Source organism: Cyprinodon tularosa, unplaced genomic scaffold (genome assembly GCF_016077235.1).
Source record: "Cyprinodon tularosa strain WSP-4 unplaced genomic scaffold, ASM1607723v1 ctg212, whole genome shotgun sequence".
Classification (NCBI taxonomy): domain Eukaryota; kingdom Metazoa; phylum Chordata; class Actinopteri; order Cyprinodontiformes; family Cyprinodontidae; genus Cyprinodon; species Cyprinodon tularosa.
In genome coordinates this window covers 1,208,468-1,225,278 of record NW_024038786.1, presented here as the reverse complement: position 1 = coordinate 1,225,278, position 16,811 = coordinate 1,208,468, and the positions used below count along the sequence as shown (strand labels likewise).

Genomic DNA, 16,811 nt, shown 5'->3' with positions numbered 1-16,811 from the left:
GATGAGTTTGGAATAAAAAGATCAATGTTTGAAAAGTAGCTCATGCCTGCTCTAACATAGGGTAGAGGATGTGTGATGCTTTGGGCCTGTGCCTTAAAGAACTGTGGTCGAAGCATGACATCTTAAAAAAAGCAGGAGATTTTAAGGTCTTTTGTCTTCCCATTAAAATAATGTATGTATTAAAATATAAACTTACTAAAACAGATGGTGTCCTATACTACTCCAGCAAAAGTAATTTAATGTTAAGCTTTTTTACACCTTTCCTAGTTTTTCCATCAATTTCAGAGCAACCTGCGTATATGACGACAACAACTCTTTATTTACCTTTGGGATCATATAGTCAATTGAATTTAACTGATTGTAATTTTAACTAATCTTAACTGGAAACGGCCGGTTGAAAAAATACATGTGATTCTTAATTACAAAGATGTGACTGTTACATCAGGGGTTTTACAAAACTATCTTACTTTTTAGATTGCAGTATGGCTTGCCTATAAATCTCCTAAATATGATTAACAATGTTCTGTTAATTTTATATCAATAACTTACTATTTTCACTAAATGCGATCTCATTATTAACCCAATGTATATAAGAGATAAGAAAAGTGATGGTGCTCCACAATATTTATTTCATTTTTGTCTGTTTTCACAGATACAAAATGATCCAGAAGTATAAAAACATCTCAGATGAAGAAAAACCTTGCTGTTCAGAGCTCCTCACACTTCATGATAAAACAAAGAAAGAGTGGCAGCTGGGAAAGACAAAGGTGCAGTGTCCCACACCTACACTCCTCACCCTGACACATAAACATGTAAAAGAAACATGCCCAGACTTGTTTTTTTATGTCACTTTGGAGCAATAGATCCATGCCTTGGCTACTTCCAGTAATCATGAGTAGAACTTCAGAGAAACTCTTTCTATTACTTTTTAATTATGCAAAGAAAGAAAGAAATGAACCCTGTGGCTTTTTGGTCTCTAAAATATGAAAAGGAGATTTGACCTAGATAGACTATGTTAGAAGTTTATAAGTTATTTCATGCTTTTTTGTGGGTTTTTATGTATCGGCTGCAGAAAGACCATGGTATGCCATTGGGTTAGCATAATGTTCTAAAAAATCTTGCTTTGGAGTGATTTTATGCTCTGAGTCTATAAACAAGCCCAAAACACTAAGAATGCTTGAGAAAATCTGCAAAATTCTGAGGCCAAGTTGAGCTTGGGTCATACCTCAACTGTTAATGTGCACCACAGTCCCTGTGAGTCATGTCCCAAAGATTTGCCTGACCAGTTGTGGCCAAGCTGCAGCTCTCATGTTGACAGCTTCCTACCCCTGAAAAAAGTAAATCCTGACTCGGTTACTGTAACTCTGACTTAGAACAGGGACAAGACTATCCTGTAGGAGCTGCTATCCTGCAGCTGCACCGCTATCACAGAGCTTTGCATAAAACAAACAACTCCCCGCGTGAGTAAGATGGAGGCAGACCTACTGTCATGAATGTTGCAAGCCGAAGTTTTTGAAGAGATTTTACCGCAATATGAAGCTTATTCAGCTTTTTTTTTTAAGGGACTAATTTATTTAACCATCCTGCACAAAGCCAAAAATAGTAAAACAAAAAACAGCTTTTATAGAATTCTTTTGAAATCAGCTAAACCCGCATCTGACCCCCTGTTCCTTCCTGCTGTCAGATGTGGTTGCTGTGCGGCTGAGACATTTCAGATTTGCCGTTTCTCTTTTGGACACTTTTTCTTGTGATAGCTCATGGCTGGCACACTGTGAACGCTGTCAGCCTGCAACACACGGCATGCCAAAATTTATGGTGAGACATGAAAAATGATGCGAGCCATATGTACAGCTCACTTTGAATACATAAGTGGTGCATGACCGCTAATATGCACATGTCAGTGTAAATTAAAAGTCCCACACACGCACAGAAAGGAGAGGGGTGGACCTTAATCTGGTACTCTTTTGCAAAGGTAATCGTACTGCGAGAACCTGTCCACCTTATGTAAAATTACAATCACAGCCTTCGATATTTTATCTGGAGTTATTGCCAAAGCCTGACACGTACATAATTGTGAAATGGAAGTGGTGAAAAACTATCACTACAAATCACCCTGAATGCACCACCCGAATGGTAAATTATGTTGTGGATCAAAGTATATCAAATGAATGGAATAAAAAGTTCAACATCCGGATTGAAATGCATCTGTTTTAAGAGCTATTTTGTAAAAAAGGCTAAATTTGATTGAAAAAAGCTAGTAGACACACACATTGGGCTATGAATGGGACGGCAGGTTGAAATTACAGCTGCATAGGATTCTCACTCTGTGGTGCTGAATTAAAAGGTTTTTAAAACAATGTATGTTTTCCACCCCCAAAAAGAAAACATACACATTGTGCTGTAATATGACAATGAAATCCCAGTGCAACAGGTTGAAGTTTGTGTTTGTAAGATTTAAAAAGTTTAAAAAGTCAAGTTACTGGATGAGACTTGGTGTCGCAGTGTTTTATTCCTGAGTTCTGGGTAATATTGAGTGCGTTGTGGGAATGAAGGTCTGTTTCCTCCTGGTGGAGCGGGCTGTGTGTAATTATGTGTGCACTGATTGTATGCAGGGGGAAGTGTGTGCCCTGAATTAAGGGACTAGGGTTGATGTTTGCTGGCTTGTGCATTTGTTTGAGAGGACGTTTGTTTTACAGACGGGGGAGGAGGATGTGGATGACGGGGAAGCTTCCTCCTCTCAGAGACTTTCACAGAGTCAGGCTGAGCTGCAGCTGTGAGATCCTTGGATTGGGGGGAACATCTGGGAAGCAAACACACAAATATTTGCGGGTCTTACCCAACACAGGAAAAAGCAAACCTGTTCTTCAGGAGAGTAAAATGACAAGGTTACATGCTAGCAAGGGTGAAAATGCTGAAAAAGTTTCCAGGAGTGAGGGAAGGGTTAACTAAAACACTCCTTCCTTCCCTCATGAGACCAAGAAGAGGTGTGGCTTTCTATCTGGACACAAGCCACTATCCCTCCCCCTCATATCCCTTCATCCCTCCCTTTCCCTGTCTCTCTCCTGCCCATTTTCTGTGCCTTTCTGCCTGCATACGTCAGTCTAGCTACCAAGGCAGCAATAGCAGCAGAAGAGGAAAGCTCAGGAAGAACTCCCTGAACACGATGGGGCTCTGCAGCAGCAGGAAGGCTGTGATCTGTCAGCCAGTTCTCCTGGCTGATCTGCTCTGCAGTCACGAAGAGCAGCTTGCCTGGTAGCTGCAGCTGCATCACAGCTTCCTCTGCAGTGACCAACTGAAGCAGGGGCCCTTCAAATCTCTGTGGGCCCCCACAATTTTTTTAGTGTATTTTTTTTTATTATTTGCAGTTTTACACAGAGTAGGAGCTAACTCATCCTCTTTGTCACCCCCACCTCGCCCCATCCCACCTACCTGTCACCCCAACGTTGGCCGTGGCGCTCCCCGTCCTACAGGTGTTCTTGAAGGAGGCGCTGGAGCAGAGGCTGGAGAAGGAGAGGGAAGAGGTGCGGCGCAGGGCTGGCATGGTGATCCGCGCCCACATCCTTAGCTATGTGGCAAGGTGAGTGATTGGGTGGTGGGGGGAGGGATAGGGGGTGGGTGGCTGAGTGGCAGCAGCAGTTGTCAGTGTTTGTTTTGTGGTGGAGGTATGCAGCTTATGTGTGTGTGTGTGTGTCTGCACATGGGGGAGGTTGAGGGTGGATTAGGTACCTTCATGCACAGCTTTGGCAGAGTTATCTTTTCTCTCTATGTACATGCGTGCTTTGTGGACTTGGATCTTACTGAGCTATTCATGGCCCAGTTATTAGATTGAGAATCATTGTTGCAGAACTCCTAAATATCTCTTGAGAGCCTTCTTTTTGGTATATTTAGGTTCTAATTACGTAAGCTTCAATAGCTTAAAAAACTGAACATGGTTTTTTATCTTCTTTATTCTATTAGCATAAATCACAGGACAGCTAAAGTATTCAACTCTATATCATTATTTTCAAAGGGAGAAGAACTGATACATTACTTTCATGGGTCTTCTTATGTAGTAGAATGCTATTTCATTGGTAAATAATTACAAACTGGTTGCAAGTTAACAATTGCTTTGCAAAGATATTTATAAAACTGCCACTCATTCTAATCAACAAATCCTCACTGTGATAATTTGCAACATTCATTACATCTTGCTATAGTGGGGCAGCATCATGCTGTGGGGATGGGGATTTATATATATATAAAAATTAATTGGCTTAGATCAAAGTAGACCATTAGGTTTTAGTTCGCAAGCCAACATCTAGACCTAAATTCAACTGAAAAATGGGAAAAAATTCTGAAAAATTGATCTTCACAAATGATCTCTTTCTGGTCTTTCTGAACTGATTTAGAGGGGGAATAGGTAAAACATTAGAGCTAAGAAATCTCCTTGATTACATTGAAACACAGTCACAATTTCCTGGTATGTATGATCTGTTTGAATGCTTTATATAATAATATCACAAATTGTGTCCTAATATGCTATCCATGCAATTTAATTACAGGCATGAGATGCAAACTATGACCCAAGCCCTGAGTGATGGGATGTTGTAATGATAGACACTGAGAAAAGAACCAGGAGACTATGTGTGTAGGATAGTCAGTATCATAACTGTAATATTCAGCAATAGTAGAACTATATCATGTTTTTATGATGGTTTCCATACCTAAAAAAATTGGAGTGGCCCCAACTGATGGCAGCCTGACCTACTTTCTGAATTATTAAAGCACTCATGGAGATTTCAACCTTCATTCTAGATAAAAAAGTGTATCCTTTAATTAAACAAAATATTTCAAGCTACATGTTGAAATCACAGAAAAAGTTTTACCATCTTTTTTAACACCCAAAACTGTGAAAATGATACCTATGATACCCATACACATGCAGTAGTATAAAAAACGATGTGAAGGCACTAGTTTTACAACAGTAATGTTGTAAAGTACTTAATTCCCTCTACGTTAGAGGCCCCAAAATTGACTTTTTTTGTTACGTTAACATCAACTGTAAGGAGGGAGCAATGAGACAAGGGGTTTAAGGTTGTAACACTTTTTAACTTTAGGGGGATACTTAGATTTATTTCACTCAGATCTACAGTTGCTCAATATTCAACATTTTGCAATGGATTTAACCAAGTATGAAAACCAAAGAGGGACTGAAATGCAGACATTGAAGAATTAAAATCTAATTTTGGACTCATTGCATAGCTCTGTTTTTTTTCCTTTCTGGAGGATTTTTAAACATCCATACATGCAGGCACCCCACAGGCATTTCATCTAAATGTACTCCACCTGTGTGCAGCCGTATATAAGGTTACATACAGTACTGTAAAAAGCTCTGCTGGGAGAGTATAATGGGGTTGATGACAGCATTCAGATTGTGGGTTTCCTTCCCCTCTGACTCGTTCTTACTGAAGCTAGAGCCTCGGGAAGTTCCCTAAAGATACAAGTACAGCCTTTGTGTTATTGCACGTAACAGTATATCAGCTCAGAGTCTGTCCTGGCTCCAGAGGAAGCTAGTTCTGTGATTAATGTGGAGAATAGGTCAGATCGAGGGTGACAGAGTCGAGGCAAAATTGCGTGTGGTCCCCAGAAAGCCATGTGCTGTTTGGACGTGTCCATGTTTATATGCATCTAATGCTGTGCGTGGGTGTTGGGGCTGAGTCACATTGCTAAACACAACAGCCCACAGAGGATTAGCACAGCTGCACCAGACGTACAGGGCTTTTTATTTCCAGGGTGTTTATTTAAATGGAGAGTGTGCAGGAGAAAAAATGCACCCATCTGAATTTTTTAAGATTTTACATTCACTTTTAACCTGTTTCTTTTCAAAAACAATCTACAAGAAATTTGAAGAATTGCCTTTAGATCTTTTTCTCTCTTTTTTAGCCGTCTTGCTGTTAGCGAGGATTGTTTATTGGTCATATAACAAGAGCAGATTCTTTAAAGATTAGTCCTAAGATAAGCTAATATAATTACCATCTTTAACATATTAGCAATTAGCTCTGCTACTTTCATACCATTCCTTGTTGAACTCCCTTGTGACATTCAGAGATGGCGGCTGGAGATTCAGAATTTAGTCAAGCTTGAGTCAAAAAACAAACTTCAGACTTGACTTGGACTTTTGGACTTAATCTTGTAATTTTTTATTATTTACAGCATGTTTGTTATTTGATTTTTACGATAAAGGTTTTAAGTTTATACTAAGAATGTGGTTTTCTTAAGATCTTGAAAAACATCAGTGAGGAGAAGAAAACACAAACCATTTGTTCGATTATTTTAGGCCAATTTTATCAGTGCTATTTGCAGACTAAGTGAGAAAATTTTCATTTCAGCCATTAGAGTCTTTTTACCTAACTTGGACTTGGAGATAAGACTCTAAGGTCGACCTAGACTAAGAAGAAAAAACTTACTTGTCCCCAAGATGAAACAGTCCCCTACATCAGTTAGCCTTCTGTCAGTAACAACTTCCACAGTGAAGACTGTGAAAGCTGAAATTGTCTAATTCTGGTCATAAACAGATTTCTCAATGCACATCTAGATAGAAAAGGTTTTTGGTCTCGTCAACATTTTCTGACATCTTTTTTTTTCTTTCATAATTTTTTGTAGGAAACAATATAAGAGGATCCTATCCAGCGTCGTTACCATCCAGAAGAACTACCGCGCTCACTTTTGGAGACGCGCCTTCCTGCGTCTGCGCTTGGCTGCCGTCGTCCTGCAGAAACACCTCAGGGGACAACTTGCCCGATCCCTCTGCCATAAGCTTAGGGAGGATAAGAGGAGACAGGAGGAAGAGGAGAAGAAAAGGAGAGAGGAAGAGGAGAGGAGGCGGCTAGAAGAGGAGGAGAGGAGGAAAAGGATGGAGGAGGAGGAGCAGGAGAGAATTAGAAAAGAGGAAGAGGAGAGAGTAAAAGCAGAGGAGGAGAGAAAGAGGAGGGCAGAGGAGGAGAAGCAGAGACTGATGAAGGAGAAAGAAGAACAGCAGAAATTGGCAGCTAAAGAAGAAAAAACAAGGTAGAGTGTGATTTTTTTTTTTTATGACTTTCCTTCCTTTATGCTCTGAGTTATAAATCAATATTCTATATTTAGGAGCTCCCTTGAGAACGGTGCTTGCCCTAAGGTAAGTCTATTTCATCTTCTGCTTCTAAAATAATGACTCAAATATGTTCTGAGTGCAGATGTTTGAATTTATAAGCTCCTCTTGTTAACAGACGGGTCTCACCCAGACTCTGTCCTACAACCACACCTCAGAAGAAGAGAGCCGTCAGATGGAGGAGATCCTACGTCTGGAGAGGGAGATCGAACGCCTGCAGAAGCAGCAGGAGGATGGCGTGTCGCTCCTCGGGGATGTTTCCCACGAGGAGCTGCGTCGGATGAGGGACGCTGAGATTTACAGGCTGGAGAAGGAGGCTTCTCGCGTAGCTACAGAGTTCCTGGAGTTGCTGGACTTTGGTGGGTTAGAGCCATCCCTCTCGAGCGAGGAAAATCTCCACGAAGCGAATGAATCTGCAGCTCCTCTAGCTGAGGAGGAGGTGGATGAAGGTTTCCCCGCCGAGGAGGAATGCGTTCCTTTACCAGACTTTCCTCCCCCAGCTTCGGTTCCTCTTGATAAGGACGTGTTTCAAAGTATTCCACCTCCTCCTCCTGCTTTTGCAGAAGGAGTCTTGGTGTCCTCATCCTCAGGAGCTCACTCTGCACCAGAAAAACCCACCGCCGTTATCCCTAATGGACTAAATCACACCTCCTGTCTTACAGTCTCCCAGGCCACACAACCCCCTCCTTCTCCTTCTCCTCACATAATGACTAATGGAGAGCCGTGCAAGAGAACCAGCAGAACATCAGATTTTGTGCCTTTGAATGATGTGCCATTGCAGTCAAACCTGCCAGACGCAGAGTCGGATTATGATCAGGAGGAGTTTGAGGAGGCCCACGGGAGTTCAGGTGCTAGCATCATTGATGGCCATATCACAGATGAGGAGGTGTTACGGGAATCCTCCTGCACCCAAAACAGCCTGGACTCCTTCAGAGGCAGCTCAGACTCGGTAAGAAATGGAAAACGTCGCTCCTCATTATTGCAGCTTTGTATTTATACTCATTAATCTTTATAATTTTTCCCACTTCTATTAATTCAGTTGTGATTTTGTGAGAAAAACCAAACCAATCAATGGGTAATTGTGATGTACAAGCAAAATAACACCATTATGAAAGTTTTGCTGTTTAATCCCTGATGTTTTTTCTGGTCTTGATGCTGTTTTAACAAAGAAATTTTCCAATAAACCTCTGCAACTTTCAAAAAGCAGCTTTATATAAACCGTCAGCAAGTTTCACCCATGTGGAATTGATTTACTCATTAGGTGACTTATCAGGGTAATTAATAAATTATTTAGTTGTATAAGGATTCTCAGATTTTTATCTTGGATTTTTTTTCACAGTTATGATCAGTTTTGTGTTGGTCTATCACACAAGTGTGTGGTTGTGACATGTCTAAATGTGATGATGAGTTTAAAATAGTTTGGGGATTCTTTTTTTTTTTTTTTTGTGAGCTAACATCCAGTAAATTGATCAGAAAAAATCCTTGAGATGAGATGTGTAATAATCTTGGAAATTACTCTGCCCTAACATTTCTAACATACGCTGAAACATGAAGAATGTTCATCAGTTTGCTTCTCTACACGTGGTCCTTTGCTGTGCAGTCTGCTTAGCAACAGTGGACCTGAGTTAAAAAACATTTGCTTTATGCATCTGAGGCTAAATGCAAGATACTGCTGGCTTAGCAGAGCCCTCGACCCGAACTCTGTCTCATCAGCGAAATGTCAGAGGGAGAAGAAAGATGGTTAAATGTGTTTGCATGTAGAAACGTGCATCTGTGTCGGTGTTCGAGGATGTCTTTAAAAGACCTCTGTCAGACATTATGTCAGAACCAAATTTACAAAATGGTGCAGATCTAATGTAACTGCTCATTATACTTTCTGCTCATGCATCTAATATGTGGGAAGGTATACTCATATGTCTTAGCCTTCTTTTTATATGTTTATTTCACATTCACCCAACATTAAGCAACTCCGTTATGCTGCTGTGATTCAGTTCATTGACAGTGACGAGGAAAACGACGGCTACGTGGACACAGATGAGGAGATTTCTAATGGGAGAGTGAATTTGCTGAATGGCAGCGGGCCTCCATATTTCCATGGCTACCTCTACATGAAGGGTGAGGACCAAGTCACTGCCCAGGAGGAATGCTAATGATTAATGCACAGCTGAGCTAAATGTCCCCTAGACTCTTTTGCTGCTTGATATTTTCGACTTCTAGTTACTTGAAGCATTTTTTTTCATATTAAACCTTTTGTCACCTTAGAAAATTGTTACTTTAATCACACTAACAGGTGGACTAATGATCCCGTGGCGTCGGCGCTGGTGCGTGCTCAAAGATGAGACCTTCATGTGGTTCCGGGCCAAACAGGACTCCCTCAAGTCCGGCTGGCTTTATAAGAAAGGAGGAGGAATGTCCACCTTGTCTCGGCGCAACTGGAAGATGCGCTGGTTTGTTCTGCGTGAGGCGAAGCTGATGTACTTTGAGAACGACAGCGAAGAGAAGCTGAAAGGAACAATAGACATCCGTGCAGCCAAGTGAGACACCTTTCAAATGTATTTGTGTCACTTTTTTTTCTTTTATTTTGACAAAGTTGTGCACATTTGTCAAATGGAAGGAAGATGACAAACGGCTTCAGAATAGTTTCCAAAAAAGCTGAAAAGTGTGGTTTGCATTTGCATTTAGACCTATTTTTATGCTTCCGAATGAACTGGAGCAAATTCTTTAAAGATGACATAGACCGTTTCTCAATTCACAAGTATGGACTCAGGGAGAACTGGAGCATGCAGCATAAATATGAGTCAATTGAAAGAGAAGCGTACTCGTGACGTCACCACATGCTTGGCTCATCTGGAGCTGCATTTCACCTCCTGGTATTCTTAGTCTCTAGATGACAATAAATTCTTACGTCTTTCATGTAGTGGGGGAATAATAATTAACACAGTCAGATGAACACAAATCAAATAAACATTTTGCCAAATAAAACAGAAAAATCGGCATCAGAGCCACAGTGCTGAGAGAGGCCTGCTGCAGACGGGCTAACATTAGCCCAGGCTGCGATAAGCTTAGGTCTGCTGGTTGCCACTGTCCTATGAACATCTGAACCTCTTTTTAAATTATGCACTAAATCAGTAAATGTGCCATATAGTGATGCTTAAAAATAGAATGTTCTTGCCTCAAATGATCTTAAAACGTACTTTCATTGAACAACAGAAACTTTTAACTCAATACTCTGAGCTTTGTAAGCGTTCCACTGGAAGATGCTGCTGCCGTGGTGCATGCTGGGACAGCTGTCAATCTCAAGACCGGACAAGTCTGCTCTGATGCATACTCGATAAAGAGGGAGGGGCAAGAACAACATCCGGGGATTTTGTCCGTTCTCGGTCTTGTGTTCTTGTGAATTGCAACAGTGCTAGGGCTAAGGCTGATGACGTTTCACGAGTACAAAGAAACAGCCATAGTTTTGGTGAACAAACTATAAGATCAAAATCTATAAAATCTTCTCTCAAAAGTCTGTCTTTAATGGCAACCCAGTTGCCATTAAGGACAACATGGCAACAAGTTGGTAAAGAAGCAGCAAACTAATCCTGTTCATCACCCTGAACAATCCAAGGCCGCTATAAATCTGAAATGTGGTATTGGCAGCATCATGCTGCGGGTATATTGGTTCAACGAGATTTTAAGTCAAGGATGATGCTGAATTCATTTCTGCATAATGTTATGTCTGCATTACAATGATGCACTTCTTTATCATCATGCGCTCCTTTAAGTTGGTTTATTGCATAAAATCCCGATGTAATTCTTTGACATGTTTGGCTTCAAAATGTTAAGTTTCAAATGGTAAAAGTGATTTTGCAAGGAACTTTGGTGATGAATATGTCAGTGTCAAAAACTAACTCTGGGTGTTTATAAAGGGAGATTGTGGACAATCATGAGAAGGAAAACGCGCTGAATATCGTCACTGAGGAGAGGACTTATCACATCTATGCCGAGTCCCCTGAGGATGCCAGGTAAATTATAGTCCCATTATTCCCACACAGCTTACTCTCTTCCAAGTGCTTTTATTTTGTCTCTTCCTAAAGTGTAGAAATTAAGTTCCCCCTTGTGGTTGGCTTGTGGAACTTTGTGGTTTAATTTGCAATTATATGTTTGCTGACTTTGTGCTTTCTCAACTCCCTCTGACCCACTCAGTGGTTGGTTCAATGTGCTAAGTCGGGTCCACAGCGCCAGCCCAGAGCAGCTCCTGGAGATGCACCACGAACAGGCCAACCCAAAGAATGCTGTGGTGAGTGCCTCGGCTCCAGCCTCAGACATTTTTTTATTCCATTTTACAGACAGTAGTGCAGAAACATGTCACTGATTCTGCTTAAGTATGATGGTCCTGACCAGTACTGAGGTTAGATTGTAATTTAGGAAATTAAACTTGATGAATTTGAAACTGTAGCACTCTGATCTGAACCAAGGTTAGTTTAGCCAACCCTCAGCCCTCCTTGTTGCCGGTACTACCAGAAAAATTGTTGAAGGTATTATTTGTATCAGAAACAGGCAGATAATTCAATTAACACGACTTTTTTCTTTCTAGGGTACACTAGATGTGGGTTTGATTGATTCTGTTTGTGCATCAGATAACCCAGACAGGTGAGTTTTCTAAATATTCTTGATGTGGCTAAATAATAATGAAAAAAACAACTTTATTTTCTCAAGATTTTATTAGCATTAACAAGCATTCAAACTTTCTTGTAGTTTATTAGGTGTAGCTGTATCAGTTTTTTCCAAATACAAAAAAAACTTATAATGCTGACAGTATTGCTAACATATGCATGCTTTCTTAATATTTTAGAGTCTCGATTAATTGGCCCTAAAAAAAATTCATTGCAGAAAAAAGTAATTTTCCTGTTTGATAAAATTTTTAATTTGTTTAACATATTTTTAGATTCAGGAACTTTTGCTTCGCTGCTCCTTCTCTCTTTTTAAGAAAAAAGGGCAGGTTAGATAACACAGACAGACACAGTGACATTACTGTGGGGGGTGAATTGGGAATAATCCAGACATGTTTGGTCAACAAAATACCATGTAGAGTCTATGATAGGTTTGCACAAAAATAGGCTTATTGTTTTTATAGATCCGCTGTACAAAGCGTGGCTTTGCTCTGGTTGCGCCGGAGATAATATCACAATAGACCAATGACAGACAGTAAAAGCGTTGCTGAGGCACAATGTTACCAATCATTTGAAAATGCTGGGATCAGATTCGAAAACCTGTATCTGAAAACCATGTCTTCTTCCTTTAGTGAATTATCATGGAACTGGATTTTTAGTTTCTTTGCTTTTATATATGAGTATAATTGAATGCAGATAATCTGTTGTTGTTTTTATTATTTTTACGCGCTCTCTTTACTTAAATCATAATAAGCAAAAGCTTTTAAGCAGATTTGCGAAAATTATTTGCATTACTGATTTTTGTCCCTAATATCAAAGCATGTTGCATTGCAGATCTTTTAGAAAACATTAGTTATAAAATAACCGAAGCAGAGAAAACTACAAACTGGTGAAGTGATAGAAATGTGTTAAGTGAGTTAAAAGGGAAAATACATTCCTCTGAAAATGTCAAATTACTGAAGAGGAATAAATAGAAAACAAGGTAGACATTTCCAGAATGCTTTAAGAACCCTTTCTCGAGAATATTTAGAATATCTGAAGAAAGTCTGACAGTTTGGAGATTAAATATAAAAATCTGAAATGTGGTTTAACTAACCCATATTTATGAAATGTGCTTTAAAAACAACTAATCACTAGTTTTCTTTTAAGGAATATCCACAATGTAAAATTTTCTCTCCCCAGACCAAACTCCTTTGTGATCATAACAGCCAACAGAGTGATCCACTGTAACACAGACACACCTGAGGAGATGCACCACTGGATTGGTCTGCTGCAAAAATCTAAAGGAGATACAAGAGTGGATGGGCAGGAGTTCCTTGTCAGAGGTTAGTCAGAAGAACCTGGGATTAACATGAATAAGACAGCAGATTAAAGTTGAGAAAACTGATGTAATATAGAAACTCTTAGCTGCAATCGTTGACAGCATGTCTATTCTAATTATCAGGCTGGTTGCATAAAGAGATGAAGTCAGGAGTGAAGAGCACTTCTCTGAAGCTGAAGAAGCGCTGGTTTGTTCTCACCACCAACTCCCTTGATTATTACAAGTCATCAGAGCGCAACGCGACTAAACTGGGAACACTGGTCCTGAACAGTCTGTGTTCTGTGGTGCAACCGGATGAGAAAGTCTTCAAGGACACTGGTCAGTTTAACATCAGCTGGTGCTATAATGCAGAACTTGAAGCGTTGTTGGTCTTTTTTTGCGTATCCTGACATCACTCCTCACTACGCATTGTGTCTTTCCTCTTCCTCACATAGGTTACTGGAATATTATTGTTTTTGGCCGTAAACACTCTTACAGACTTTATACAAAGTTATTGAATGAAGCCATGCGGTGGGCGAACGCCATACAGGGAGTGATTGACAACAAAGTTCCCATCGAAACGCCGACCCAGCAACTCATCAGGGACATTAAGGTACTCCCCCTTATTGTTTGTTTATGTCTTTTGTGATGCATTCCTGAGTTATTCATAACTCATGGCTTTAAGACTTGTCTATGTATTTTCCCAGTACTGCTAAACTTTTCAGTGAGATCTGGGCAATGACAAATATTGTTTCTAGTCTAGCAAACCTTTGGCAGGGACACAGACGGCTGTGAAGTGAGGTACTTGAACAGTGTGCTGTGCATTTGTTTTATTGCCTTTTATGATATTCAGTGCTTTTTTTGCTATATCCTAGCACACATCTATTCTTATTAGGACCAATTAACACTGCATTTAGATTGCGGATACACCCAATTAAAAGATCTCCACTGTGTCTTAAGGAAGTGTTTTAATGCCTATGAAGAATGCAGTGTTCTCTGCTTCTGTGTGATTTTTTCTCCACTTCTTTGAGCATGCAAAAACCTTCCATACAGAGGCTGAATTGGTTGATTCTTGAAGTAGGAGGATCTCAGAGTACTGTTGGAGCTGGTTGCTCAAGTGTCAATTAATCAGCAGATGGTTAAAGCAGGACTCCGTTGGCTTCATCCCAAGTTAAGAACTCATTATACCTACTGTGCTGGAGCCTTTCAGAGAAGATTAGTGTCTTGGCACCACTGGATGCTGCGCTGCCCTTAGACACCCTGTGCATCATAGAAATGAATATGCACTGGCCTCACCATTGTAGAATGCCTTCCAGAGCATATATCTTCAAATTCTGTCCAGACTGGCCTGTGCTTGTTGCTGGGAGACAGAAGGAAGGATTTTGATGCTGTTGGAGCTATAACCTTATGTCCCACAAAAAGATGGAAAGCCACAAATCATAGATTTTATTTTTGCAAAAGTCACATGTCGGTTCATAATTCAGCAGTATTATCAAAAACCAAGTCAAAGACTTCTAAATGAAAGTTTTCTGAATCGGTATTGCTCTGTGATGCACTGACAACCTGTCCTAGTCCTACATGGTGTGAAGTGTCCTCTGAGAGAACCGTTCATAGATGAAGGCATACGAATGCTAATCTGCTATTTTGGTGGTACAGGAGAGCAGTTTGAATGTGGATGATGTGGAGCAGACGTACTGGAGGAACCCCATCCTAAGACATACCCAGCATCCTTTGCACTCCCCCCTTCTACCTCTGCCTTATGGGGATGTCAGCGTCCACTGTGAGTGTTTTGAGATTTAACTTTTTTCTGTGCATTTGCTGTTTTATCTCAGATATATTATTTTTATATATTCATACATGTTTCAGTGGACCTTACATTTTCCTTATCTTCTGTTTTTATTTTACTGCAAACTGTCTAACAGGATTTATTTGTATCCCTTTGCTTTTTAGTTCAAGGTGTTGCCGTCAATATGATTGCAAATGAAAAGGTTTCTTTAGAAAAAGTTAACGGTAGCCCTATCTATTTCTCCCAGTGCAAAAGGAAAAGGGTTACACCAGCCTGCAGGATGAAGCCGTGAAGATTTTTAACTCTCTTCAGGAGATGGAGGCTGTGTCAGACCCTGTGCCAATCATCCAGGGAATCCTGCAAACCTGTCAAGACTTGAGGCCATTAAGAGATGAGGTTTACTGTCAGCTGATAAAACAAACCAATCACGTCCCGCACCCCAACAGTCCCGCCAACCGTACCCACTGGCATCTCCTGACCTGCATGAGCTGCACCTTCCTGCCCAGCCGTGGAATCCTGCGCTACCTCAAGTTTCACCTGAAAAGGTGAACATCTGTTTGGACTAAGCAGCCAAGTTTATTCCTGAATTTTAACTCTTGGCTCACAAACATGTCAAAGTTTTGAGTGTTTGGCTTTTATACTATGGTAGTAGTAAGAAATTTTGAAACTTGGGACACACAAAAAAAACGTCTGATGTATAAAAAGCGGTTGTACATGCGTTACTGCAAATATTAGCCTCATACATCCCAGTTTGCATGAAATTGACAAAAGCATCACCAAACCTGCCAGTGTCTCTAAAATGCATATATAAATAGCATTAATACCCAGAAAGCAGCCGCCTAGTGTCTATATCACTGAGGCAACAGCGCTGTCAGGCCATCACAGAGGATAACTGTCAGGAAAGCTTATACCAGTTTTGTTCTTGATCCAAATATTTTGTGGCTGTTTGTTTGTTTTTGTTTTTTTGTAGGTACACTTTTTTTTTAAATAAGGCCCCTTGTCTAAATTTCTATTTTCTTCAGGATTAAGGAGCTTTTTCCCGGAACAGAAATAGAAATGTTTGCCCATTTCATTGGGGAGTCTCTAAAGAAGACAAAGACCAGAGAGTTTGTTCAATCCCAGGAGGAGATCATGGCACTTCTCACCAGACAGGAAATGACCACTACAGTCTACTGCCATGGAGGAGGCTCCTGCAAGATCTCTATCAACTCTCACACCACCGCTGGAGAGGTAAGCAGGCTACAGTGATGGCCTATTTATTTATAGACTAGATTAGTTGGTAGGGAAAGAAAAGATAGCTAAGATTGTTACCCTTAAGCTGCTGATGATAGGTCAGAAAAGGCCTTTAGTGTAACATGCCTCCCTAACAAATGGTAGGCATGTAAAGAGTGCTAAAGGTGAAAATCCTCAACTGTACCTTTAAGAAAGTGACTGGGCTAGGTTCGTAACATTCAACTCTAAGGATTAAGTGAAAATGAGAGGAACAAGGAGAAATAATAAAGTACAGATCCAAAAAAGGAGAAAAAACTAAAACAAATATTTAATAAAACACTGACATCACTGTTCAGTATAAATATAGTATATTTCCAAAGGGATTTGCTGAATTTTATAATGTTATTGGAATCACTTTGATGTTCCAATCACTTCCGTGGTCAGAGACAACAGGGGGGTCGCCAGGAATTCGGTGCCCCATGAAGGACTTTGATATTGGGACCTCAACTCCTATCCTGCTAAACGTCTACTAGCATTTGTCTGATGTTAACCCTCTGAGAACTATGGCGTTTTCCTGTTGCCTGGTCTGGTTGATAAAGTTCAATTTGAAAAATATAGCGCGACAAATATTTTCTTCTTTCCTCAGTCAAGGGCCCTTAGAATCATCCAAACTTTTCCCCCCAATAGGGCGCCCCTGCAGATAAATACAGTATGTGGATAGGTGTTCTACGG

The 16,811-nt window shown here is 40.4% G+C and overlaps 1 protein-coding gene across 1 annotated transcript in view; it reads left to right on the top strand.

Moving 5' to 3' along the window:
• The window catches only part of myo10l3 (myosin X, like 3), an 80,794-nt gene that overhangs the window by 57,653 nt on the left and 6,330 nt on the right, over nt 1-16,811 (top strand). The window contains exons 21-36 of the mRNA XM_038285600.1: nt 653-767; nt 3,471-3,577; nt 6,643-7,047; nt 7,123-7,153; nt 7,245-8,075; nt 9,118-9,241; nt 9,417-9,660; nt 11,038-11,133; nt 11,315-11,408; nt 11,706-11,761; nt 12,964-13,106; nt 13,226-13,420; nt 13,537-13,694; nt 14,738-14,861; nt 15,115-15,412; nt 15,890-16,097. Of these exons, the coding sequence (XP_038141528.1) occupies nt 653-767; nt 3,471-3,577; nt 6,643-7,047; nt 7,123-7,153; nt 7,245-8,075; nt 9,118-9,241; nt 9,417-9,660; nt 11,038-11,133; nt 11,315-11,408; nt 11,706-11,761; nt 12,964-13,106; nt 13,226-13,420; nt 13,537-13,694; nt 14,738-14,861; nt 15,115-15,412; nt 15,890-16,097 (3,229 nt within the window). The remainder of the gene's footprint in view (nt 1-652; nt 768-3,470; nt 3,578-6,642; nt 7,048-7,122; nt 7,154-7,244; nt 8,076-9,117; nt 9,242-9,416; nt 9,661-11,037; nt 11,134-11,314; nt 11,409-11,705; nt 11,762-12,963; nt 13,107-13,225; nt 13,421-13,536; nt 13,695-14,737; nt 14,862-15,114; nt 15,413-15,889; nt 16,098-16,811) is intronic.